This window comes from Zonotrichia leucophrys, chromosome 6 (assembly GCF_028769735.1).
Source record: "Zonotrichia leucophrys gambelii isolate GWCS_2022_RI chromosome 6, RI_Zleu_2.0, whole genome shotgun sequence".
NCBI lineage: Eukaryota > Metazoa > Chordata > Aves > Passeriformes > Passerellidae > Zonotrichia > Zonotrichia leucophrys.
This window is the reverse complement of record NC_088176.1, coordinates 32,283,192-32,310,250: the sequence shown is the minus strand read 5'-3', so window position 1 is coordinate 32,310,250 and position 27,059 is coordinate 32,283,192. Positions and strand designations below refer to the sequence as shown.

General features: G+C 53.1%; 2 protein-coding genes across 3 annotated transcripts in view; both read left to right on the top strand.

The window, feature by feature from the left end:
• Positions 1 to 24,829, top strand: part of LOC135449760 (C-type lectin domain family 2 member D-like) — an 87,422-nt gene extending 62,593 nt beyond the window's left edge. The window contains exons 1-6 of one of the 2 annotated variants that reach the window (XM_064717082.1): positions 20,254 to 20,305; positions 21,979 to 22,368; positions 22,748 to 22,846; positions 22,949 to 23,130; positions 23,331 to 23,431; positions 23,522 to 24,829. In XM_064717082.1, the coding sequence (XP_064573152.1) occupies positions 22,047 to 22,368; positions 22,748 to 22,846; positions 22,949 to 23,130; positions 23,331 to 23,431; positions 23,522 to 23,636 (819 nt within the window). In that variant the 5' untranslated portion in view covers positions 20,254 to 20,305; positions 21,979 to 22,046 and the 3' untranslated portion in view covers positions 23,637 to 24,829. Of the gene's footprint in view, positions 1 to 20,253; positions 20,306 to 21,978; positions 22,369 to 22,747; positions 22,847 to 22,948; positions 23,131 to 23,330; positions 23,432 to 23,521 lie in introns of those variants that run through there. The other variant, XM_064717083.1, reaches the window with a different exon arrangement.
• LOC135449985 (uncharacterized) lies at positions 2,888 to 11,491 on the top strand. Its single transcript, XM_064717526.1, has 7 exons — positions 2,888 to 3,166; positions 6,822 to 6,997; positions 7,736 to 8,283; positions 8,900 to 8,992; positions 9,094 to 9,275; positions 9,476 to 9,576; positions 9,667 to 11,491. Exons 1-7 carry the CDS (start codon positions 2,888 to 2,890, stop codon positions 9,779 to 9,781), a joined length of 1,494 nt encoding a protein of 497 aa, XP_064573596.1. The 3' UTR covers positions 9,782 to 11,491.
• Positions 24,830 to 27,059: the final 2,230 nt, after the last annotated feature.

The window sequence follows — 27,059 nt, the reverse complement described above, 5'->3', positions numbered from 1 at the left end:
ATATCAGAGTGTAGATATATATATATATAAAAGATGCTTTACAGAAAGAGTAGATATTTTAGAGATTTAGGGCTCTGATAGATGCATTGTAAATAGGAGTATGTGAGGTACAAATCTAAGTGATTTGTGTTAGAAGTAATAGCAGTATTGTGTGGTAAAAGAAAATAGCTTGAAAAACATTTATAAGGTATTGCAATTAGGAAATAACTTTTATCAGGATAACGTTGAGGCTTATGGTTCTTATGTTTCATTCTTTTTTGAGACTGATAATATAATAAAATCTTTTAATAGACTTTTGAGTTACCCCGTCTCTATAGAAACTAAAAAAACAACAAAACAGTACATCCATTCTAAAGAAAACAATAACTCAGCTGTCTTTCAAGCAGTTAAAACCCTCAAAATATTGTTTGTTCATTGCTACTACAAAGAAACAAGATCTGAAAGAATTAGTTTACAAAAACCACTCAAAACTTCCACTGACCTTACTAACAGAAGGTCAACTCAAACAGAAACCAATATTATTTCCTATTACATAACATCAAGCAAGTTTTTAAAAAACATATTCCAGCACACAATATCCAAGCAACCCAAAGACATTGATAAATGCCTTAACGCTCTAATCTAATTCCTATGATATTTCAGAACAAAACCTACAAAGTTTACTATCTTAAGTTCAAAAGCAATTTCCAACTATAAATAATACTTCTGTGTTCACCCTCCCTCTGAGACCCAGTTAAACACAAATAAAAACACAAAAAGTATTGTACAATACTTTTACCATAAACCAAAACCATACTACCACAAATGTATTCCCTCAGTACAAATGAGGTAATAATTACTTATTTAAGCAAATTGCAAAGTTTTCCACTTCCCCACTCTTGTGCGCAGCCCCTGCGCGTCGCCAGCCGTGTCTCCGAGCCCTCCCTCCCTCCAGCCCTGCCCAGAGGCCCCGCAAGCCCGAGCGGAGCCGCGCTGCCCCCGGCGCTGCCCCGCAGCCCCCGCCGCTCTCCCGGCTCAGCCCCCGCTGCCATCCCCGGCCCGCCCGGCATCTTCCAGCCCTGCCCGGCCGCCAGCGAGGGCAGCTCTGCCCAGCTAAAGGAGCGAGGCTGCTCTGCCAACGCTGCAAAAACCCGAGCTCTGGCTGCCGGCAAAGAGAGGAACGAGAGAAAAACACGCGATTGGCAATCTCGTCGTGCCCGGTGCGCGGCCGCCCTGAGCCGGGAGCCCCCTCTTCCGCCGGCGGGGCCGGGGCTCGGACCCCGGGCCAGGGAAGGCTTTCCCAGCCGGGTTTTCACTCCTGACAGCTCCAGTCTCGCCTCTTCAAGAGCAGAGCACGCTGTGCCCTCAGGGCTTTGCCGCTGGGAGCACTGGGAGAGATCCTGGGAACACTGGGAGGGAACTGGGAGCACAGGGAATGCCAGGAGGGAGCTGGGAGGGAGAGTGGGAGCAGCGGGAGTGAGCAGGAAGGAGCACTGGCAGGGATATCAGGAGCCCTGGGAAGGAACAGCGCTCCCAGCTCCTGCCCAGTGCTCTCCCCATCCCTGCCGGGGCTTGCCAGGAAGAGGGAAACTGGCAGGGAACTGGGAGGGAACTGCTCAGCACTGTGCGAGGGGCAGCAGCCCCAGGGGTGAGCAGTGAGGAGGGGGAAGTGCCCCCAGTCCCTCCCCAGTGCCCCAAAAATGGGATGGAAATGGAGGGAAGAAAGCTTTTCTGTAATTGTGTTTGAACTGGGGAGGATCCCCATTCACTTGCGATCTGAAGGGTCTCAATTGAAGGAAAACACACCTTTTTCATCATTTTGGGTGCCTCTCTTGGCAGGCAATCACTGTTTTCCATGATTTTCATGTTGAAATGGAAGGAGAAACCCTTTATGGTGCTGTTTGAATTGAGGGAAAGAGCCCCATTTTCATCATCTCCAGGTTCAACTGAGAGCAAACACGGCTGTCCCTGGTCTGAAAGGGCTTCCCTTGAGAGGAACCTCTTGATGTGCCACGGTAAGAGTTCCATAGAGGGGGACCCTCCATTTGAAGGGACCTTCACAAACAAAGGAGATGTGCAAAAGCCCCCAGAATGGTCTTTGTTGAGGGAAATTGAAAAGGGAAACTGCATTTCCCCTCATTTTAGGAGGCTAAATTGAGGAAAATCCCCCTTGATTCACTTTTTATTCAGGATTAAATTGAGGGGAGACCCTCCTTATGCATCATGTTATAGATACATATTACAGTATTAGCTTTTTGCAAATATTAAAATGGATTCTATATGTGTAGTGTTAAAATAACTTTGCTATAGAAATATAATTTTAATTTCTGTTGTTAACTAAAACTTAAAAGTAGCTGATACAAATATGCTTGTGTTAAAATGCCTGCTTGGTTGGGATAATGTCCAAAGAACACATGATGAAGACCTGCTACTAATATTCCAACTATCAGCACTCATATTCTGTAAAAAGCCCAATAACTAAAAAATAAAGATAAGAATAGACTAAAAGCACAACCAACAAATACACATGCTCAAAAAAGGAAGACCAAAAGAAGACCAAAGCTAAACACTTAAAAAAACATGTAAATTAGTTTTTTAAAGTCTAAATCTAGAACAGATGATGCAAAGAAACAGTATTTTAAAAGTGTTTCCAAAAGGAGCGTGTGCACCTGGCTGAGTGCCAAGGCGAACCTGACCGTAATTTTTCCTTCACTATATTTGTCTCTTATTGTCCCTTATTAAACTTTTAAATTTTACTAAGAAAAGAAACCGTATTTTTCACAATCATTTAGGGATCTAAATCGAGAGGGAACCTCCGTTCTCCCCTTGATTCCAGGCTTTGAACTGGCGACAAGAGGGAGTTTCCCCTTGGTTTAATCCATGGAGCAATTGCAATAGAAGGGTGAGGATGAGCCGGCGCTGCGGGCCGGGCTCAGTCTCTCCCTGGGGACGGCAAACGCCGCCAGGCACCGAGCGATGCCCCCGGCCCTGCCTGTGCCGCGCCCGCCGGATCCAGCAGCGCTGGAAGCTCCAGGAGCAGCTCAGCGCCTGCTCCGCGCTCGGCCCTGCGAGCCCGGCCCGGAGCGGGGGCTCCGGACACATCCCCGTGCTGGGGCAGAGCCGCTGCTCGGCCCGGGGATCCTTTATCCCCCTGGGGCGGCTGCCGGGGGCCGAGGGCACAGTCCTGGTTCCGAGGCTGAGCCCTGCTGCTTCACCGCTCGTTCTCTTGCCATGATTTGTGTCATAATAAATTCAAAGGATTCCCCCCAGTCGTGTCCCTTATTCCAGTGACCGGTGAGAGATCTCTGCCTGGCCTTTTCCCAACCCCCGAGCCTTTCCTGCTGTGTTCTGTTGCCTGCCCAGGGGCAGGAGCAGAGGCTCAGAGCGCTTTTGCTGGCACCGGGCACCTGGCCTGGCCCAGCCCAGCCCAAGAATCCCTGCAAACATTCCCTGCACCATTGTCCGGCCCCACGGCAGCTGCTTCATGAAGCTGAAGAGAGTGATGAGGTCACCCCTGAGTCTCCTTTTCTCCAGGCTGAACACCCCCAGCTCCCTCTGGTTCCTCACAGGCTTTGTGTTCCCAGCCCCTCTCCAGCCTCGTTGCCCCCTCTGGACGCGCTCCAGCGTCTCAACGTCCTTCCCAAGCTGAGGGGCCAGAGCTGGACACAGCACTGCAGGTGTGGCCTCACCAGGGCCAGGCACAGGGGCACAATGACCTCCCTGCTCCTGCTGGCCACACCATTCCTGATCCAGGCCAGGAGCCCTTGGCCTTCCTGGCCACCAGGACACACTGCTGGCTCACGTTCAGCCAGCTGTCACCAGCACCCCCAGGTCCCTTTCTGCCTGGCCACTGCCCAGCCACACCATCCAGAGTCCAGAGCATTGCAGGGGCTATTGTGGCCAAAATGCAGCACTCGGCACTTGGATTTATTAAACTTCATCTTCCTGGACTCTGCTCATCCATCCAACAGTTCCAGGTCTCTGCAGAGCACTCCTACCTTCCCACAGAGGGACACAGCTTCCAGCTCAGAGTCCTCTGCAGATTCACTAATGAAAGCCTCAATGCCCTTGATGCCGAATTTTGCCCCAAAAGGCGAGAATAACTGCCTAAGAGACTCAAGTAAGTCAGCATAGACAGGAGGTATTTTATTACGACGCGTCGGAGAAATCACAAAAGGGATTTCTGAATATCTCATGACAGAAGCAGGCTTTTTATACAGTTTTGGGTGCAGGGTTACATCATATCACATACATAATCATGTCTTTGCATGCATATTCATAAGAGGCGTGGTGTAGGCGGAGCATGGGCGGAGACATCCCTTTTGAGGATTATTCTTGGTGGTATTTTCCGGTTGCCTTCATCACTGGCAGGGTCTCTTGATGAGTCTTCCTCTTTAAACCTTTGAACTCCCATCCTAATATGGTCAATTCCCGGTGTACTTGGCTTGGTCCCCATGGCTTGGCAAGGCTCTTAGGGTCAGTTTGACATTGTTGGCTCTGATCACGCTTAGCTCGTCAATTCCCCTATCCCCATCTCTCTTTACTGTTTGCCCTACTTACCAAACTTCAAACAGAAGAATCTACCAGGATTGCTTTCGGATTAATGAATAACCTGGCATACAGCATCATCAGCAATTCCTGAATGTGGATGGGGGCGAACCCCCTTGTACCTAACGTGAGACCACCTGCCGGTGATATGGGATATGGCTCCAGCGTTAGGGGTCGCGTGAGTAGCTAACCAGGGCAGGGGACAGACAGGAGTGTTCAGGGTTGATTTTCAGTCTGTGGCTCTGCCTAAGCATTTTGATCAATAATGCCCTATAAGTACCACTGAAAACAAAATTATGTTCATGTGCAGTAGCAAAATGCTGATTGGAAGGGCAGTTTGGGGCTTCACCCTCATCCATGGGGTCAGTGCAAACACTGAACAGAGCTGGCCCCAGCACAGAGCCCTGAGGGACAGCCCTGGTGCCTGGCCCCAGCTGGATGCAGCACCCTCAGCACCACTCTCTGGCCCATCCAGCCAGGGCTGAGCCCAGCACAGAGTGCTCCTGTCCCAGCCCTGGGCTGCAGCTTTTCCAGGAGGGAGCTGTGGCAGACACTGCCAAAGGCCTTGCTGGAGCCCAGACAGACACATCCACAGCCTTTCCTGCACCCACCAGCAGGGTCACCTGCTCATGCAAGGAGACCAGCTTGGTCACACACGCCCCAGCCCTCCTAAACCCCTGCTGGCTGCTCTGACACCCTGGCCATCCTGGAAGTGCTGCCTGCTGGAATCAATATGAACTGCTCCATGACCTTACTGGGCACTGAGGCCAGGCTAACTGGCCTGGAATTGCCAGGATCCTCCTTCCCACCCTTGTTGTGGATGGGTGTCACACTGGCCAGCTTCCAGCCATCTGGAACCTCCCCAGTGAGCCAGGGCTGGTGGTAAATGATGGAGAGCAGCTTCCCAAGCTCATCTGCCAGCTCCCTCATCCCCCTGGGGTGGTTCCCCTCTGGGCCCACAGATTTATGAACATCCAAGCAGCTCAGCAGTTCTCTGACTGCCTCCTCCTGGATAACAGGGGGCCCATTCTGCTCCCTGGCACCATCCACCAGCCCAGGAGGACACTTGTCCTGAGGACAAGCTGTGTTCCCACTAAAGGCTGAGGCAAAGAAGGCATTGAGCACCTCTGCCTTCTCCTCATCTGCAGTTACTGAGTTCCCTCCTGCATCCAAAAGAGAACAAAAGCTGGTCTTACCCTTCCTTTTACCATTAATATATTTGTAAAACCAGTTTTTATTATCCTTTACAAAAGTTGCCAAATTAAGTTCAAACTGAGCTTTGGCCTCCCTGATTTTTTCCCTACATACCCTAGCAGTCCCCTTAAATACTTCCTGAGAAACCTGACCCTCCTTCCAAAGATGATACATCCTCCTTTTATTCCTAAATTCCTTCAAACCCTCATTCCCCATCCAGGCTGGATGTTTGCCTTGTTGACTCCTCTTTGGGCACACAGGGACAGTCTGTTCCTGTGCCCTCAAGATCTCTGCTTTGAAGCATGACCACCTTTCCTGAACTCCTTTGTTTTCAAGGGCTGCTTCCCAAGGAACTTTCTGAATAAGTCTCCTGAATAGGCCAAAGTCTGCCCTCAAGACGTCCAATGTAAAGGATTTATAGATGTTCCTTCTGATATCACCAAATATCAAGAACGCTACAATTTCAACACCACCAGGGCCCAGGAAGACTCCAACCAGCACATGCCCCCCAGCCCATCTCCATTGACAACAATTCTAACACAGTCTGTGCCCTGGCAGGCTCACAGACCAGCTGTGACTCGTGAGCTCTGGCAACACGCTCAGGATCTCGACAGGGCTCTCTCCCAGGATATGCTGAATGCGAACAACACCCGCTGTGCACTCTTCAGCCGACAAACCAACTCAGTTCCGCGAACTCCCTGCCCCAAACACAGGATGCCGAAAAAAAACCACAGAACTCGGGGCGGCCTCTACACCTACAGGGCAGGCCCGCGGCAACGGCTACGTGCCTCACTTGGCTGCTTTCCGTGCGCTGATTGGCCAAAAGCCGAAACCCCACCCCGAATGAACTGAAACATTATAAATACGAGGCAGTGCTGCTGCACCAGAAAGTTCGTTTCGTCTTGCGGTGGCTACGATGTTTGGAGCCTGGGGAGGCGGCGGCGGAGCTCGGAGGTGGCTCCAGCCCAGGTGGGACCGCGGTCGGTGCTGCCCCAGCTCGGGGCTCGCTGCGGGCGGAGGGGGCCGCGGTGAGGGCCGGGGGGTTCTGACGAGTTCCTGGTGCCGGCTTCCCCCGTGTGCCCCCTGCGCTGGGATCGCAGCCGAGGGAGCGGCTGCCCGCGCTCTCCTCCTTGCCCGGATGGCCGGCATGGAGCCGCTGCCAGGGCAGCGATGGCTCATCCCGGCTGTTCTCGCTAGGACGGAGGCGGCTGCTCCGTGCCCGGGGATCGTTCCCGCCCGTGCGGCACCGGGCTCGGGGCCGCTGCTGTGGCGGGAGGTGTCCGTGCCCTGCTCGGGGCTGGCACGGCATGAACTTGAACGCAGTGCCTCAGAGCCCAAAGCGCTGCAGGGGCCGAGTGCGGGCACAAAGCGGCGCATCCTGCCCGCTCCGGGGTCGAGTCTTCTCGGCGCTGCCTTGTCTGATAAACGAGGTTAAATTTCCTGCTAAAATATACAAAATGTTATGAAAAGACGGTAGGAGACAGAAATAAAGGGTTGAGAGCGGCCGGGTGCTTGGCATTCAGCTAAGTGAACACTTTTGTCTTTGGAGATACCCCTTAAACACCTTTTCTGTTAAATCAACGTCTTGCAAATTCAAAGATCTTACACATCTTCATATTTTCTGATTAACTTCTTCACATAATCCAGGAACTATTTTACATGGCCCCTACTTTCAGTTTTTATAGGGAACTGATATTTCTTGGTTGTGCCGTTGGTCTATTTCACCTTCAGTTTCTGCTTTGGTATACTTGAGAAGGCAAATGCTGATAGTTCGCATATCAATAGCAGCGTCCTCATTACATGTTCACTGGATCTTATCCCGACGAAACAGACAACTCACTCATAAATATATCAGCTACCACTACTAAAATTTTAAAGTTTTTGTTAAAAGCAGTAAAAAACCCAGGCTATTTTAACATGGTACATGTAGCATTCATATTGATATTTGCAAAAAACCACCAATATAATATATAATTATAACACCTCTGTGCCGGGAGCCGCTCCGTGTGCCCAGGCAGGGAGCCGCAACGGCCGTGCCGGCCCTCGCTGTGCCCGGGCTCCGAGGCGCCGGGGCAGGGAATCATGCGGGGCACAATGGTGAGCAGCCCGGGGCTGCTGCTTCTCGCCCCTCGGCAGGCGGACTCCGAGCCGCAGCTGCCCCGGGCCAGCAGCAGCCGGCAGCTCGCAGGCGCTCTCAGCGCCCGGCCCGGCACGGAGCTGGGCTGCAGCGGCTGCAGAGCCACAGGGGCCGCGGCTGCGGCCGCCGCAGAGCTGCCGGAGGCTGCGCTTGTCTCCGCACCTGCTGCCGCACCTCTGGGCAGCGGCGACAGCGCAGCCACAGCTGCCACCGCCCTCCTGAGCCCCCGCACGGCCGGCACCAGCAGCGACCTCTCATCGTGTCCCTTTCAGGGTGCCATCAGCGGGGCTGCAAAGCTGTTCCCGAGGCCGAGCTCCCAAAGGATCTGCCAGCACTCATGATGTTGATGAAGCAAACGAGTGTTTCTACTGCAAACAGCGATTCTAGCTGTGAGGTGGAGGAGAGTGAACTCTGCTCCATTCCTGGTGCGTCAAACGAGCCCCAGCGTCTCCAGGGGGGACCAGCAGCCGCGGTTCCACACTTGCCTGGGGCCCAAGAAGCCTCTTGGCATAAGCAGGGGGATGCCACTTGTGAGTGTGCAGCGAGTGCAGATGTGAAGAATGGATTCTGCACCAGGGATGGGAGTGTGAGGGAGCCCCTGGCTCCCCAGGGCACAGCAGCAATGGGCAATGAACACAAAAGGAACCTCAGAAGATTCCTGGGTGAGTGCAGGGCCACCCCTGTGCCCTCTAGGCAGGGGCCCGTGTCCCCTCCCAAGGCCAGGGCTGGCAGGTGTGTGGCTGTTTCCCGATGTCTGGAAGAGGCCTCGTGCTCTGCTGGGCCCCATCCGTGGCTGGAAGCAAGAGCCCCAGCTGCCCCCAAGGCTGTGCAGTTCTCCTGCTGCAGCCTGTGCCCACAGCTGTGTCCCTGCCTGTGGCCACAGCTGTGTCCCTGCCTGTGGCCAGGCTCTTGGCTCTCTGGCTGCCAGCTGAGGGAGGCCCACACTGCCTCAGGGCTCCCTGCTCTGCTCCCTGGCCATGGGCTGAGCAGATTGCAGGGCCGGCTCTGCTTCTGGCAGCCAGCAGCTCTTTCCTGCTCCAGGTGAACGGTTCAGGTGCCATCCCGTGGGCACGGCGGTGCTGATTCTGCTGCTCCTGGTGCTGGCTTTGGGGGCGGCCTTGGCTGTGCTGGCAGGTAAGGGAGGGGCAGCAGCCTGGGCCCAGCCCCTCGGGGCAGAGCGGGCTCCCTGCTCCCTGCCCCGGGGAATCCTCAGACCTTCTCCTCTTCCCTTGCAGCACGCCAGGTTCCAGTAACACCTGCGACTCAATTGTCCGTTCTGGGCTGTCCCCATGGCTGGGTTGGCTACAATGGAGTCTGCTACGGCTTCTCACGGGATTACAGCACGTGGGAGCAGGGTCAGGAACGGTGCTCCGAGCTCAATGCCTCCCTGGCCATTGCCAAGGATGAGGAGGCCATGGTGAGTGAGGGGCTGCGGGCGGTGTGGGGTGGCTGAGGGCAGCCTGGGGGCGCTCCTGGGCCGGGCTCGGTGCTCGTAGGGCCGGGGCTGCAGCCCTGGGCCGGGGCCTTGCAGGGAAGGAGCCCCGGCGTGCGGGGGCAGCCCCGGGCACGTGTCCCCCCGAGGGGCCGGGGCAGCTCCCACTCCTCTCTCCTGGGCAGGATTTGCTCTGCCGCCTCTGTGGGAACGTCGATTACTGGCTCGGGCTGCGCAGACGGGGCGAGCGCCTGCACTGGGGGGACGGCAGCAGCTACAGCTCCCGGTGAGTGCCGGGGAGCCGGGCAGGGCCTGGGGGCACAGGGGCACAAGGGCTTCCCCTGGCAGCCAGCGCTGCCTCTGCTCCTCCCTGCAGGGTTCCTGTCTTTGGCAATTCCGAGTGTGTGTACCTGGCTGACAGGAGATTCAGGAGTGGGAACTGCTCCAATGAGCGGCCGTATCTCTGCAGCAAGGCCCAAGCTCCCCTGTAACAGGGGCTGCACAAAGGACCTTCTCCACGCTGGGCAGTGCCAGCTTCACCTCTGAGCCCAGCACAGCGCTGTCCTTCCTCAGCTGCGCCCTGTGCCTTGCACTTCCTCTCAGGGTCACCTCAGTGCCTCTCCATCCCCAGTGCCAGCGCTGGGCTGGGGCTGCAAAGGAAAAGTCTCTGCAATCCATCCTGGCACCGATGCTGCCTGTAGTGATTGTATTGCCCTCATGACACAACCAGCTCAGATGTGAAATTCTAACTGCCCTGGACTCTTGGAATTCCGTGTAAACTAACCTGTATTTGACACTTGTGGACTTTCTTTGGAAGAGGAAGAACAGCTGACACGTTCTACGAAGGAATCCAAATTTCTGCAACAGGCACCTGAGTGTAAAGAACGGTCTGTCTGTCTGTCTGTCTGTTAGCTGCTGGCTCTTTGTCTCTGTCACGTTCAGAGGACGATGGTCGGAGCTGCTGCTTGGGGAAGGGAATTCGCTGCCACCGCCACAAGCCAGCCCAGAGCTGCTTCTCCTGCTGTGGGGCTGTGGGCTGAGCCTGTGCTGGTGAGAGCAGCCCCTGCACGGGCCCCTCAGTGTCACCCCTCAGTGCCGCAGGGCCCTGTCCCCCCTGCTCGGGTGCCCGGGATCCTGAGCTCGCCTCTCCCTGCCCTGCTCACACCCGGCTGCCGCTGCCCACAGCGCCCCTGCCGGCCGCGCCCGGAACTGCAGCGAGGGGAAAGCGCCGGGAGAGGCGGGGCTGGGGCTGGGCCGGCTCGGGCAGCGCCGCGCTGGGCTTGTGTGCTCTTGGGGGACACACCAGGAAAGAACTGCTGCTCTGCTCTGTCTGTGCCTGAGAGACCCTGAACCTGGGCGCAGCACACACACACAGTGCCCATGGCAGAGCAGGACGTGTGCCCTCACACCTGGGCACAGCACACACACACAGTGCCCATGGCAGAGCAGGACGTGTGCCCTCACACCTGGGCACAGCACACACACACAGTGCCCATGGCAGAGCAGGACGTGTGCCCTCACACCTGGGCACAGCACACACGGGCACACAGGGCCGGGCACACTCGGGCACAGCTCTCTGGCACAGCTCTCCTGGCCCCGATGCCCCCGGGCTCTCTCCTCGTGGGACAGTGACACGGTGGGCACGGGGACATTGTGGCACCGTTTAAAGAGCCCCCTCTGTGCCTTTGGGCTGGGGACACACAGGCCTGTGCTAAAGGAAAGGTCAGAGAGAGACCAGGCTGGATTCTGCTGCTTGCCTCTCACCCTCCCAGGGCCAAACTGAGCCCGTTTTGCTGTCCTGTGTTCCCCAGAGCCTGGGGAGCTCGAGGGAGAGCATTGGGAAGGTTGATTGAGGGTCACTGCTGGTGCACAGCACTCGGGGCATTTTTCACCCCTTGCATTCCCATGGGCTGTTGGGGCAGGAACTCACAACAGCCTGAGCCCACTGCCTCAGCAGCCTGTGCTCTGTCCAGGGGCCCTTTCACTCCTCACCTGGGCAGGGGAACGTGTGGCTCTGGTGCTGGGGAGGGCAGCTCACAGTGCCCTGGGGACAGGGAAAGGAAAGCTCCAGGCCTCTCTGCAGGGGGACAGGGACTTTGAAACAAAGGTGTTCATCAAGATTTCATCTTGGACTGAAAGGAGGAAAGGTGTCTGTGTTATGCACGGAAATTTGAGTGGAAAACAACTGTAATTTCTGGTAAAGAATTCTCATCCATATAAGGTCGCCTGTTTTCTAAAGAAGTTTTACTTCAGTCAGACAGGAAATCACTTTCTGATGTACGGCTGTCAGTGCTGACTTAAGGTACACTTTTACAAGGCATATATTTATCTTTCTACAGGAATGCTAGAGACTCTATGAGCATTTTACCTGCTGCAGTGTAACCAAGCCTTTGAGACCCAGCTTTCAGAAGACACCCACGTGGAGGAAAGGAGTTGTCTGTGGTTAGCCCAGTTTAACTAGAGAATGTCACAACAGGAGCTACTCCTAGTGCCACAGCAAGAGTTTGAGGGTAAGCTGCTAACCCTAACCATAACTCCTGGCCAAGAGTGGATTTGCTGTTTCTGACACTGCTAAACTGTTCCATGGCTCCCCTGGAGTCCAGAAACTTCTGCTAGAAACTTTGTTATAAAAACAACTGCAGTCTTTTCTAGGGATCTTTTTCTCTGGGATCCTCCTAACAGTTCTGAGTGAGCTCCCTGGCCTCACTACATCTGTCTGTTTCTCAATTCAGCTCTCAGGTAGAAGGATCCTTCCAAGCCAAAGGGATTTCTGAAGCAGTCCTAACCTGCAGCCCCTGGGTGCCTTCAGGCCATCCATCCAAAAGGAAAAGTGACTTCTGGACCCTGAGAGAGCCCAGTGATCTGTTGGCAGCAGAAATCAGGAATGGAGAAGGTGATTCCAGCTCTGCTGGGTGCTGTTCCTCCCCATTAGACAGGAGAGGATCAAGCACATTCCATCAGCCTTTGCTTCCTCAGGGCATGAAATCCCTGAGGAGACAAGGCCACCTCAGGGCATCAGATCCCACCTGAGAGAAGGAAATGCTAAAAACCTCACCATGGTCTCAGCCACTAAAATGAGGAACTTTTCTTGTGGGTCCCCAATACCATTTCCAACAAAGCCCAGCTGGTGCTGAAAATTGCATTCACATTCAGGGGGCAAAACCAATAAGGAGTCACAGACATCTGAGGTAAAATGAGGGTTCCATAAAAGTAAAATTTCTCTTTGTTTTCAACAGAGGCAGATTTTCATCTTTTAAGCCCAAATCTTCTCTGACACACAAAAGAATATAAAATACAGAAACACTTTAGTTCCAACTTGAAATATTTGTGTTTTGGCAATTCTATTTATACATGAAGTGTGGCTGGATGAACACTACTGTAGTGGTTTTGGTTTGTCAATTTCAGATTTCTTTAATTTTGAGATTTTTAAATTAATGTGTTGGTGAGTGTGGTGGGTTTTAGTGTTGGTTAATTACTAAGGTATTTATTTTTTGTTGTGAGGTAGGATTAGGAGAAAGGTAAAGTAGTTTTAAAACTTTAAAGAGTATAAAATTTTATTGAAAGTAACTGAAAGAAAAAAGTAGTAAGAATTAAAATAAACTTTTCAGAACACTTTTCTTTGCTTCACATTTTTTTACTGATAATGTAAATAAACTAAACTTAAAATTTTCAGTCAGTTTATTACTTTTAAAATAATTTTTTTCCATTTATTTAGGGATTGAGCTTTTTTTTAAGTGTATGGATACTTCTTCATAAAATAGAAGAAAACAGGTTTTTTTATGGTTTTTAATTTTCCTATGGATAGTAGTTGTTTGGGGAACTTTGCTATTGTGAAGTTTTCCTTATTTTTATAAACTATTTAATAGTTTATTGGTGGATTATGTTGATTTACAGGGTATTGTTTTTAAGATGAGTTGTTTAAAGGTAGAAGCTTTTATTATTTATTTTTAAAATTATTTTCATCTCTGGGAACAGAGATTTTTTTTCTTTTTTGGATGTATGGGGTTGTTTTTTTCTCTTTTTTGTTTAATTTTTTATGGGATTACAGTTATTTTAATATTTGTTTATTTTAGTATGGAGGTTTTATTATTTGAAGGAGGTTTGATATTATTTGAATACTTTCATTTTTCTGTAGTTTCATGTGCAATAGGAAAAAATTTCTATTTTTTCTTCAAAGTTTATAAGAGGATTTCAGTTTTAAAATTAAGGTATTGTTCCCTTTTTTTAAAATTTGGGATTTAACTTCTTCTTTACTGATTTTGATGGTTGTATGTTGGATTTTTATATGCTTGTATCTTGGCTTGTTTTGTTTTTCTTTTACTCGAGGGAGGATTGAAGTATTGAAAGGTATAACATTTTGTTTGGGGTCTATGTGACAGGACGCTGCAGCTGGGACTGTGATAGGATTGATTTCATGGTGTTTTCTCTGTTGAATTCTCACTGCAGGGTTACACTGTGGGTTGTGGGCTGTTGTGGTTTCGGTTCCAGCCGCGCTGGGGGGGGCGATTTCCTGATGAGATCTCACAGCCGCCTCCAGCCCTGCTCCTTCCTGATCTCTGCAGCTTCCTCCCGTTCCTGCCCAGCACCCACAGGGCCCGGCCAGAGCAGAACGGGGCCGATGGGGGGAAGGAGCCCGGCCCGGGGGAACGGGTCCGACCCGGGGCAGGGCTGCCCGGCCCGGCCCGGCCGAGACGGGGGCTGGGCCCGGGGCCGCCACCTCCTCGCCCACTGGGAAAGAAAGAAAGAGGAGGTTCCTGGGTTTTTTCCTCTTTAACCTGTGTGTTTCACAGAGCCGTGTCCAGCTTCTCAGCTGTTCAACAGAAATTTTCCTCCTATTGCAAACCACAACAACTACTGATGCACACAAATCCTAGGGCTACTACTACAAAGTGCAGAAATTACTGAAAATTCTCTTCTACTGGCAGTAAGAGTAAACATGTCTAAAGGTTTCTTTGTGTGCAGAGTAGCTACAGTGAATGGTTTCAGCATCAAAATCAACTGGAAACCAACGATTTCAGGAAAAGTCTTAAAGAAATTAACAGTGTATCTCAGGTATTTTCTCAGTCACATTTTCAAGATGAGTCACACAAACTAAACTTCCTCAGGCAGTAACAGAGGTTACATTGCACTGTGAGACTCGGCTTTTCCAGGGAGAGGAGAGAGGAGCAGAAGCTTCGCAAAGCTTTGCCAACTCTCTGTCCTCTCACAGTAATGACCTCCTAGTACTACTGACAGTATGCTGCTACAAGAGCAGATTGGAAATTAGTGTGAGAAACGACCCTTGTGGAAGGGGCTAACAGCGGGCCTGTTAGCTAAAGGAGCGAGAAGAAGCCGAGAAGTAAGAAGAAGCTGATAAGGAGCTTTCTCCAAGGCTGTAACCAAGGAGATCGAGAGAAGAAAGATAAGAGCACTTTGCAGCTGGACGAAGCATGTTTAGGAAGTTAGGTAAAGTCACTATAACTTTTCACCAATAGCATGGTATTGACTTATTGTGGCCAATAGCTAAGGTAGAAGAAGGGTAAACAATTGGAAAGCGTATAAAAGATCAGCCATGTTCACTAATAAAGTGTTGCCAACGCAGACTGCTTGTGGTCTCCGCTTTGTGTTGTGACCGCCTCCACTGCGACAGACCGTCTCTTTAAAAATTTTAAAAGGTTTGTTAAACCTAGACAAAAATTACAACAGAGGACCGAATAAGGAAAAACCACAGCGCTGGGAGCCCAGCCCTGCATCCCCCGTGGTTTGCAGCCTGGCAGCTCGGTGACAGAAGTGGCTGCTCTCCCTTTGGTGCCCTCGGTGCTGCACAGGCAGCCCTGGCCCTCCCAAGGTCTGTCAGTGCTGACAGCCGTGCTCGCTGTCCCTCGGTGAAGATGCTTTCGTGCACCTTGCCGGGAGGGCAGGCGGTGCCAGCCGCGCCTCTCCGTGCCCAGCCTGCCCTTCCCGCAGTGCCCCGAGTGCTGGGGCTGCTGCAGGGGCAGGGAAAGGGCAGCGTGGGCTCACATGGGAGTAACAGCGCTGTGCAGCTGAACAGCCACGGAATAGCTGCCTCTGAATGCTGAGGGGCAGCTCTCACATTGCTCCAGCTCAACATCAGCACCCACAGAGAAAGACATGCAGGCAGGAAGTGGTAAAATGGAGGGGAAAACCAGGGCACATGCAAAGCGAGTGTTTGATATTTTTGTAACTGCTGCTGTTCTCTTTGCAGACTTGCTTCTTTCCGTGTGTTATTGCCCCAGCCACAGACTCTGTACCCTGCAGCTGCCGTGTGCTGATTAACTACAGGTCAAGAAAGACAGGGAAAGGAAAGGAAAGGAAAGGAAAGGAAAGGAAAGGAAAGGAAAGGAAAGGAAAGGAAAGGAAAGGAAAGGAAAGGAAAGGAAAGGAAAGGAAAGGAAAGGAAAGGAAAGGAAAGGAAAGGAAAGGAAAGGAAAGGAAAGGAAAGGAAAAAGGGGATGGGGGGAAGAAAGAAAGAAGAAGCTTTGCCTTCTTCTGGTAAAACAGAAGCAAATTAAACACTTGCACCCCTGTCACAGCAGCCCGAGCAGCACCGAGCTCCCTGCGCGTTCCCCCCTGTGCCCGTGGGCTCCAGGCCGGCCCTGCAGGGAAATCTCCGCAGCCCCCGGGCGCTCCCGGGCCAGCCCTGCCGGGCGCCACCGCCCCGGGCTCCTTCCAGCCGGGTTTGCTCTCCTGACAGCTCCAGTCTCGCCTCTTCAAGAGCAGAGCACGCTGTGCCCCCAGGGCTTTGCCGCTGGCAGCACTGGGAGAGATCCTGGGAACACTGGGAGGGAACTGGGAGCACAGGGAATGCCAGGAGGGAACTGGGAGGGAGAGTGGGAGCAGCGGGAGTGAGCAGGAAGGAGCACTGGCAGGGATATCAGGAGCCCTGGGAAGGAACAGCGCTCCCAGCTCCTGCCCAGTGCTCTCCCCATCCCTGCCGGGGCTTGCCAGGAAGAGGGAAACTGGCAGGGAACTGGGAGGGAACTGCTCAGCACTGTGCGAGGGGCAGCAGCCCCAGGGGTGAGCAGTGAGGAGGGGGAAGTGCCCCCAGTCCCTCCCCAGTGCCCCAAAAATGGGATTGAAATGGACTGGGGAAAGATTTTCTGTAATTGTGTTTGAACTTGGGGGTGATCTCCATTTACCTGTGATTTGAAGGGTGTCAGTTAATGGAAAACACAGCTTTTTCATCATTTTGGGTGTCTCACTAGGCAGGCAATCACCGTTTTCCTTAATTTTCATGTTTATATGGAAGGAGAAACCCTTTATGGTACTCTTTGAATTGAGGGAAAGAGCCCCATTTTCATCATCTCCAGGCTCAAACCGAGAGCAAACACGGCTGTCCCTGGTCTGAAAGGACTTCCCTTGAGAGGAACCTCTTGATGTGCCCCTGTAAGAGTTCCATCGAGGAGGAGCCTCCATTTGAAGGGACTTTCACAGATGAAAAAGATGTGCAAAAGCCCCCAGAATGGTCTTTGTAGAGGGAAACTGCATTTCCCCTCGTTTATGGAGGCTAAATTGGGAGAAAATCCCCTTCTGTGGGAATACCTGGGGATGTGTCTGATTCCCACAGAGCAGGAGCAGCCTTGCCCTCAGCAGGTCACAGCCCTGTCCCATGAGGATGTGGCACAAAAGGGTCGGCAAAGACCACAGGACCTCAGCTCAGATGAGGCTTTTGACAGAGCCCAGAGATCTCATCCTGGAACTCTGAGAACACAGGAAAATCATGAGACAGCCCTGGGTCAGGGCACAGCAACCCTGCTGGAACAAGAGAAGGGACTCAAGGCTGAGCAGGCAGTGCAGGGAACGGCTGCAGACAGCCTGTTCAAAGAGATGCACCTGCAGCTGGAGAGCAAAACAGAGAGAGCCCAAAGTGACACCATGTCTTGTAGATAGTCACACAGAGATATGTCAAAGTTCATGAAAAGCCAGTTATAAATAAGGTAATGGTGTCTTATGAATAATGCCTGTTATAAAAATGAGTGAATTCACATGATGGAACCAATCTATCAGCAGTGACTGTCTCAGGAATTGGAGACAATATTCTTCCAGCATTCCTGTATCCATACAATGAAACACTGAACAGCTTACAATGGATAACAGCCATAATGTAGAACAACCACCCACTCTCCTGTGTTATCTGTGGGAGATAAACCAGAAGAGATCACAATCAATGATCCTGTCAGGCAGTGCAGCACTGACACCTGTGCAATCTGTGAGAGGATCAAGGGCCCAGCAAACTGTATCTTCTTCTATCCAAAAGCAGGTGTTTATCAGTGTTTCATCACAGCTGCTTCAGTGGGATCTGTCTTATCTCTAGAAGGAAAGAACCACATCTTGCAATGCAACATATTTAAACAAAATTAACTTAGGACTTAAAATTAATTGCAGAGTAATTCAATGTCACATCAATAGAATTAGAGGTACACTTAAGAGAACTTAAAGGTAACATCTTTAATACTGAATAAAAATTGATCTTAACAAAACTTGAATAGAACATGAAATGGCTTAAAGTGAAGAAGAATGAAACGTGACCTCATCCAAACTCAGCAACACTCAAACCTGACAGAAATCCACCTCAACATAAATGACTCTTAACAAAATTAACTCAATAGAGTAATAAAGGTAACATTACTCAGATCTAACTTTGCTTAATCTTAACAACACTAAAATCATATTCAAATAAAACAGAACTGAACTAGCAATCAATATCCTTAAAAGTTCTGGGTACTACAAAATGTAACTTAGTCTGATGCTATTAATACCAAAAGGCACTGAAAATGTGAACCAAGCGTGGCTGAAATAATGGCCTGATGGATTTACTGGAGGGATTAGAGAAGTGTGACAAATACATTGACCCTATGTAATTTAACATTGAGAAAAACTCATGGTAGCCACAAATTTTAAGGATCCATAAATTTCCTAAGACCTTTTAAAGTGCAGCTGTACCGAAAGAAATAACAACGAAAACTTTGGCAAACTGTCCAACAAACGGGGACCTTCTCGAGATTGTATTTAGTGTAATAGCATATGGTACATGTTATCACCACTTCTGTTACAGAAATCAGATTGTGTTATTCTGCACGTAATGATAATAATGATAATAATGGACTGGATTTACCGCTTTGAATCTCTCCAGTAACAATTCTCATTGAAATCAGAGTTCACGAAAAACACCAGATTAACTTTAAAGAAGCATTTCGGCACATGTTTACGACATTCTATGACAAGGAGCGTGAGGACACTGAAGCCAGGAGGCTTCAGTAGGCAGGGGCAGTCAGAGCCCTTCGGCAAATGCCGGGGGTTCGCCCCGCCGCAGGGTTGGGGAGCCACGGGGGGGAGTGAGTTCGCCCGGGGCCAAGCGGAGCCGGCGGGCAAAGCCGAGCCCCGGGAGCGGGGAAAGCGCCGGCGGCAGCGAGGGAAAAGCCGAGCGGGGAGAGCCGAGCTGGGACCCGCCCGGGGCTCGGGGTGAGGCGGGGCAGCCCCGCGCCTGCCGCCACCGCAGGGGGTTTGCACTGCGCTCAGCCGGGCCAAAGGGACTCGGGTTCAGATGCCAAGGGGTTTGCACATGTCCTGGGTGGCAATGACGCGCGCTGCGATGCGCCAGAACGGTGAAGGAACCGATCCCGGAGAAGGCAGCGGGGAGCGCCGGGGAGAGAAGCCCGGGGGCGCGGTGCAGGGCGGCCACGCCTCCGAACAGGTGTGCAGGGCCGCGCCTTGATTGGCTGGGCTGCCCTTCCACGCTACGGGCGCTAACCACTCAAAATGGCCAAAAGCTCTGACGTCAGCGGGCAGAACTTTTTCGCTGTCTGAGCAGCACCCGGACCCCGGAGGCGGCTCCAGCCCAGGTGGGACCGCGGTCGGTGCTCCCCCAGCTCGGGGCTCGCTGCGGGCGGAGGGGGCCGCGCTGAGTGCCGGGGGATTCTGGTGAGTTCCTTGTGCCGGCTTCACCCGTTCACAGGCAGAGACCCAGAGCGGATGTGCCGGCGCTCGGTGTGCCCGGGCTCCGAGGCGCCGTTCCAGGGAATGCCCGGCACAATGGTGAGTGCAACGGGGCTGCTGCTTCTTGGCCTTCGGCAGGCGGACTCCGAGCCGCAGCTGCCCCGGGCCAGCAGCAGCCGGCAGCTCGGAGGCCAGGGGAGGGGCCGGGGAGAGAGCAGAGGCTCAGAGCGCTTTTGCTGGCCCCGGGCACCTAGCCTTGCCCAGCCCAGCCCAAGAATCCCTGCCAGCATTCCCTGCACCCTTAACCCGGCCCCACGGGGGCTCCGGCTCCGCGGGCAGGCGGCTCCAGGAGTTCAGAGTGGGCAAAATGGGAGCGAGAGACAGAAGGCAGCTGGGTGGGTGGGTGAAAAGCCAGTGGGTGAAATGGCTTTGCTGGAGCTGGCAGGGAGAGGAGGAGTGAGAAAGTGGAGCAAAGTAAAGGTGGGAGAAAGAGGGACAAGGTTGGAGTGGTGGAAGGCGGTGGGGATGGCCATGGGGCAGTTGGGCATTTTGCTTTGCAGCTCTGTGGGAGGAAACAAACGAACTGTGAAATCCATTTACGAAAAGAGGGGAGAAATAGCAGGGTGTAGGAATCGCTGACAATTGGGATTCATTTGATCTGCTTGAACCAGAAAAGCTTCGCTTTGGGGGAGGGCGGCGGGGGCTGCCGTCCCAGAAAACCTGCGCTACGGGAAAGGCCCCCATAGCGGAGGGGCTGGAGGAGAACCTCGATGCCCGGGGCAGCGGCGTCTGAGGGCCCTCCCCCACTCCCCGTGCACATGGCCTTCTCCTCCCCCACTGCATGTGCACATGGCCCTTCCCTTCCTTTCCCGCTGCACAAAGCCCCTCCAGTCACTGCTGCCGCCGCTTCCTTCGCTGTTTCACCGTGCGCTGAGGGTGAAGTCGGCCATAACCCCTCCCACACCGCCCGGGCTCTGAGTTATGCCGGGATGGGCGGGTGGCGCGTGCGCATCTTTCCGGGGCGACACACCCTGAGCCCGGCGAGGCGGCGGCGGAGCTCGGAGGCGGCTCCAGCCCAGGTGGGACCGCGGTCGGTGCTGCCCCAGCTCGGGGCTCGCTGCGGGCGGAGGGGGCCGCGCTGAGGGCCGGGGGGTTCTGCCGAGTTCCTGGTGCCGGCTTCCCCCGTGTGCCCCCTGCGCTGGGATCGCAGCCGAGGGAGCGGCTGCCCGCGCTCTCCTCCTTGCCCGGATGGCCGGCATGGAGCCGCTGCCGCGGCAGCGATGGCTCATCCCGGCTGCTCTCGCTAGGACGGAGGCGGCTGCTCCGTGCCCGGGACCGTTCCCGCCCGTGCGGCACCGGGCTCGGGGCCGCTGCTCGGGCGGGAGGTGTCCGTGCCCGGCTCGGGGCTGGCACGGCATGAACTTGAACCCAGTGCCTCAGAGCCCAAAGCGCTGCAGGCGCCGAGTGCGGGCACAAAGCGGCGCATGCAGCCTGCTCCGGGGCCGAGGCTTCTCGGCGCTGCGCTCTGTGCCGGGAGCCGCTCCGTGTGCCCAGGCAGGGAGCCGCAGCGGCCGTGCCGGCTGTGTTGGAATTTAGTGCCAGCCTTTTCTTTCCTCCTCCATTTTCTTTCCTCCTTTTTGTTTTCGAATCTTAAAAGGGCTCATCTGCCTCCCTGTTTCCTTCCTCTCTCACCTTCCAGGTCCCGTTTCCCAGACCTTGTTCTTTCCTTATAAAACCCTTGATAACCCGTTCCCCACTTAAGGCTTTGTTGTATCCTTGTTTTTCTACCTTCTGGTTGCTGTGCTGTGGGTGAAGGTCTGGCTTTGAGGAGCACACCCTGCTCCCTCTGCTCCAGAAACCAGCCTTGCAGTTATCCCAATCTCCTGCTGCTGAGGGCTTCCTTAGGCTCTTGCTGAAATGAAAAATATCCAGGAAGCTTTTCCTTTCTTGAGGTTAGAATGGTTTCTGCAATTCTTGAGGTGTGAGCATGATGGTTAAAACCCCACTGTGCAAATGAAGGTTTTTCCCTTCTTTCCCCAATCCAGGCGCTCCGCGATGGGTGTGTTCCCTCTGCTTTGTCCAATCGGCGCAAAGCCCGCCATCACCCACGCCGCCTCCGTTCATCGCTGCTGGGCGAATCGGCCCGGATGGCAGCCACCGCGCTCTCTGGGTCAAGCCTGGGCGGGAACGGCCCTGGGCGGCACCCGGAGCCCGGCGAGGCGGCGGTGGAGCTCGAAGTCGGCTCCTGCCCAGGTGGGACCCGCGGTCCGTGCTGTCCCAGCTCGGGGCTCGCTGCGGGCGGAGGGGGCCGGGGGGGTTCTGCGAGTTCCTTATGCCAGCTTCCCCCGCTCACACAGACAGGGAGCCACAGCAGCCGTGCCGGCGCTTGGTGTGCCCGGGCTCCGAGGCGCCGGGGCAGGGAATCATGCGGGGCACAATGGTGAGCAGCCCGGGGCTGCTGCTTCTTGCCCCTCGGCAGGCGGACTCCGAGCCGCAGCTGCCCCGGGCCAGCAGCAGGCGGCAGCTCGCAGGCGCTCTCAGCGCCCGGCCCGGCACGGAGCTGGGCTGCAGCGGCTGCAGAGCCACAGGGGCCGCGGCTGCGGCCACCGCAGAGCTGCCGGAGGCTGCGCTTGTCTGCGCACCTGCTGCCGCACCTCTGGGCAGCGGCGACAGCGCAGCCACAGCTGCCGCCGCCCTCCTGAGCCCCCGCACGGCCGGCACCAGCAGTGACCTCTCATCGTGTCCCTTTCAGGGTGCCATCAGCGCTGCTAGAAAGCTGCTCCCGAGGCCGAGCTCCCAAAGGATCTGCCCGCACTCCTGATGTCTCAGGAGCAACGTGCTGTATGTTCCATGGGGAGTGATTGCGGCTGTGACCTGGAGAAGAGTGAATTCTGCGCCATTTCTAGAGTCTGGGAAAAGCTCCTGCATCCCCAGGAGGGACCAGCAGCCGCGGTTCCACACTTGCCTGGGGCCCAAGAAGCCTCTTGGCATAAGCAGGGGGATGCCACTTGTGAGCGTGCAGTGAGTGCAGATGTGGAGAATGGATTCTGCACCAGTGACGGGAGTGTGAGGGAGCCCCTGGCTCCCCAGGGCACAGCAGCAGCAGGCAATGAACACAAAAGGAACCTCAGAAGATTCCTGGGTGAGTACAGGGCCACCCCTGTGCCCTCCAGACAGGGGCCCGTGTCCCCTCCCAAGGCCAGGGCTGGCAGGTGTGTGGCTGTTTCCCGATGTCTGGAAGAGGCCTCGTGCTCTGCTGGGCCCCATCTGTGGCTGGAAGCAAGAGCCCCAGCTGCCCCCAAGGCTGTGCAGTTCTCCTGCTGCAGCCTGTGCCCACAGCTGTGTCCCTGCCTGTGCCCACAGCTGTGTCCCTGCCTGTGGCCAGGCTCTTGGCTCTCTGGCTGCCAGCTGAGGGAGGCCCACACTGCCTCAGGGCTCCCTGCTCTGCTCCCTGGCCATGGGCTGAGCAGATTGCAGGGCCGGCTCTGCTTCTGGCAGCCAGCAGCTCTTTCCTGCTCCAGGTGAACGGTTCAGGTGCCATCCCGTGGGCACAGCGGTGCTGATTCTGCTGCTCCTGGTGCTGGTGCTGGCTTTGGGGGCGGCCTTGGCTGTGCTGGCAGGTAAGGGAGGGGCAGCAGCCTGGGCCCAGCCCCTCGGGGCAGAGCGGGCTCCCTGCTCCCTGCACAGGGGAATCCTCAGACCTTCTCCTCTTTCCCCTGCAGCACGCCAGGTTCCAGTAACACCTGCGACTCCGCTGTTGTTTCTGGACTGTCCCCATGGCTGGGTTGGGTACAGTGGGGTCTGCTACTATTTCCCAAGGGAATACAGCACGTGGGATCAGGGTCAGGAACGGTGCTCCGAGCTCAATGCCTCCCTGGCCATTGCCAAGGATGATGAGGCCATGGTGAGTGAGGGGCTGGGGGCGGTGTGGGGTGGCTGAGGGCAGCCTGGGGGCGCTCCTGGGCCGGGCTCGGTGCTCGTAGGGCCGGGGCTGCAGCCCTGGGCCGGGGCCTTGCAGGGAAGGAGTCCCGGCGTGCGGGGGCAGCCCCGGGCACGTGTCCCCCCGAGGGGCCGGGGCAGCTCCCACTCCTCTCTCCTGGGCAGGATTTGCTCTTCCGCCTCTGCGGGAACGTCGATTTCTGGCTCGGGCTGCGCAGACGGGGCGAGCGCCTGCACTGGGGGGACGGCAGCAGCTACAGCTCCCGGTGAGTGCCGGGGAGCCGGGCAGGGCCTGGGGGCACAGGGGCACAAGGGCTTCCCCTGGCAGCCAGCGCTGCCTCTGCTCCTCCCTGCAGGGTTCCTGTTGATGGGAATTCCGAGTGCGTCTGCCTGGCTGAGAATAGACTGAGGAGTGAGAACTGCTTAAAAGAGCGGCTGTATCTCTGCAGCAAGGCCCAAGCTCCCCTGTAACAGGGGCTGCACAAAGGACCTTCTCCACACTGGGCAGTGCCAGCTTCACCTCTGAGCCCAGCACAGCGCTGTCCTTCCTCAGCTGCGCCCTGTGCCTTGCACTTCCTCTCAGGGTCACCTCAGTGCCTCTTCCTGCCCAGTGCCAGCGCTGGGCTGGGGCTGCAAAGGAAAATTCTCTGTAATGCATCCTGCCACCGATGCTGCCTGGAGTGAGTGCATTGCCCTCATGACACAACGAGCTCCAAAGGGAAATGCAAATCTTCCTGGGGTCTTGGAATCCACAAACTGGTTGGAATGTGGTGACACTATTGGACTGTCTGTGGAAGGGGAGGAAGAACTGCTGACACGTGCTGAGCAGGAATCCCTCTTTTGGCATCAGGCACCTGACTGTGAACAAGGGTCTCTCAGCTGTTGGCTCTGTCTCTCTCTCTCTCTCTTGCCTTCGGAGGAGGACGGTCAGAGCTGCTGCATAGGGAAGGGAATTCGGTGCCACCGCCACAAGCCAGCCCAGAGCTGCTTCTCCTGCTGTGGGGCTGTGGGCTGAGCCTGTGCTGGTGAGAGCAGCCCCTGCACGGGCCCCTCAGTGTCACCCCTCAGTGCCGCAGGGCCCTGTCCCCCCTGCTCGGGTGCCCGGGATCCTGAGCTCGCCTCTCCCTGCCCTGCTCACACCCGGCTGCCGCTGCCGCGCCCCCGCTGCCCCTCGGGCGCTGCTCCGAGCTTTGGCTGCTCCGGAGCTGCGAGGAACGGATTTGTACAGAATCTGTAAAAATTGATCACACAGTCTTGTATATCTGTATGCAAATATTGAGATCAGGTGTGTTGACTTAGGAAAGCTATGGAACAGGGATTTTATTGTTGAGAGATTGAAATAGAAATAAGTTTTAAAATATAAAAAGAGTATATCAGAGTGTAGATATATATATAAAAGATGCTTTAGAAAAAGAGTAGATATTTTAGAGATTTAGAGCTCTGATAGATGCATTGTAAATAGGAGTATGTGAGGTACAAATCCAAGTGATTCGTGTTAGAAGTAATAGCAGTATTGTGTGGTAAAAGAAAATAGCTTGAAAAACATTTATAAGGTATTGTAATTAGGAAATAAGTTAGCTTTTATCAGGATGACATTGAGGTTTATGGTTCTTATATTTCATTCTTTTGTGAGGTTGATAATAAAATAAAATCTTTTAAAAGACTTCTGAGTTACCCCATCTTTATAGAAACTAAATAAACCAGCAAAACAGTACATCCATTCTAAAGTAAACAATAACTCAGCTATCTTTCAAGCAGTTAAAAACCTCAAAATACTGTTTGTTCATTGCTACTACAAAGAAACAAGATCTGAAAGAATTAGTTTACAAAAAACCACTCAAAACCTCCACTGACCTCACTAGCTCAACTCAAACAGAAACCAATATTATCTCCTATTACATAACATCAAGCAAGCTTTTAAAAAACATATTCCAGCACAAAATATCCAAGCAACCCAAAGACATTGATAAATGCCTTAACGCTCTAATCTAATTTAATTCTTATGATATTTCAAAACAAAACCTACAAAGTTTACTATCTTAAGTTCAAAAGCAATTTCCAACTATAAATAATACTTCTGTGTTCACCTTCCCTCTGAGACCCAGTTAAACACAAACTGTACAATACTTTTACCATAAATCAAAACCATACTACCACAAATGTATTCCCTCCGTACAAATGAGGTAATAATTAACTTATTTAAGCAAATTGCAAAGCTTTCCACTTCCCCACTCTTGTGTGCAGCCCCTGCGCGTCCCCAGCCGCGTCTCCGAGCCCTCCCTCCCTCCGGCCCTGCCCGGCCGGCAGCGAGGGCAGCTCTGCCAAGCTCAAGGAGCGAGGCTGCTCTGCCAACGCTGCAAAAACCCGAGCTCTGACTGCCGGCAAAGAGAGCAACGAGAGAAAAACCCGGCATTGGCAAACTCCTCCACAGGGAAATGAAGCAGGGCACGGACTCTGGTTCAGAGGAAGAGTTTAACCCGTTCCATCCCAGCCCCGTGAACACACAACGGGAACTGACTGATTGGGCTGAGATTAGACCTAAACTCGTGCAAGATAAGGATTTTCATTCACCATATAGAAAACTCCTTGCTGTGCCAGTTCGATATAAGGAAACTAATGCTAATCCTCGGTGGGAGCCTATAGGACATTAGGATATTCATTATTTAAGAAAACATTTTAAAGCTTAAACTCCCCGTATTCAATAACGTGGTGAGAAGTAGATATGATTCTTATCACCTCACACCTTCAGACTGCTGTAACATTTCATCTGTAATTTTAACAATCTCACAATATACTCTGTGGGACTTGGAACAGTGAAAGCATCTTCACAGATCAGTGGAGACCTCTGCTAGAAATCCTAAAGCCCAACTAACAATCAGTCAATTACCTAGAGATCCTCCAAACCATAAAGATGAAGACCAAGCCGAATCCCTTTCTAGAGCAGGAATAAGAGATATTAGAAATGCACCCAGAAAGACATTTTTAACTCTACAACTGCAGGAACCCATGAAAATGCCGATTCTCTGATTCAACAAGCCACAACTAAACCTTATCTTGCCTTTTTAGATTGCTTGGCACGAGCAGTTCAACAGCAATGTCCTAAGGAAACAGCACATCCTCATTGAATTAAAGCCTTGCCTTAACTGATACAAACAATAAATGCAAAAGGGTTCTTTTACCAGCCCAGCCACCAACAGTGCCACGAATGCTCTCAGCTTGTGGTGAGCTCAGCATTCCACAGCACATCGTGACCATACAAGCTCCTGCACTGGGGGAACAACTTACAAAGTCCCAAGATTTGCTGGGAAATTAAATCCGAAGAGTTATTGAGGCTCACCCCAAAACTATTGAACCCTCACTGCTTTCCAGGTAGAGCCCATTAAATAGCCATGTTTTACCTGTAAAAAACATAGTCATTTTAAAAAAGACTGTTCTGAAGCAGAAAAAAACACAAAATTACCTAATACTTACCCTCAGTACAAAAAAAAGGGAGATCTTATACTGATCGCTGTCGCTCCAAATTTAACATAACAGAAAAGCCTCTGTCGGGAACTTCAACAAGAGCTCACAGCGCCACCGTGTCACAAAACAAAGAACGGCGGCTCCATCGCAAACAAACTTGGAGCAGATGCAATTTGTAAAATCACCAGAAATCTCCCCAGCAACCCCGACTTATTACCCCCAGGGGTACGATGCAAACTAACAACTTCTACATTAACATACCTCTAAACAAACTTTTGTCATCAGTTTCTGCCCACAGGGGTCACTAGTACTTCATAACAGAGACAGGACTTTTTAATTCTAAGTAGAAAGAAAACCGTAATTCTTAGATTTTCAGTGTTCCCAACTATTATTTCAGTACGCTGTAACCAAGAGCTGATAGCTTTAGCTCTT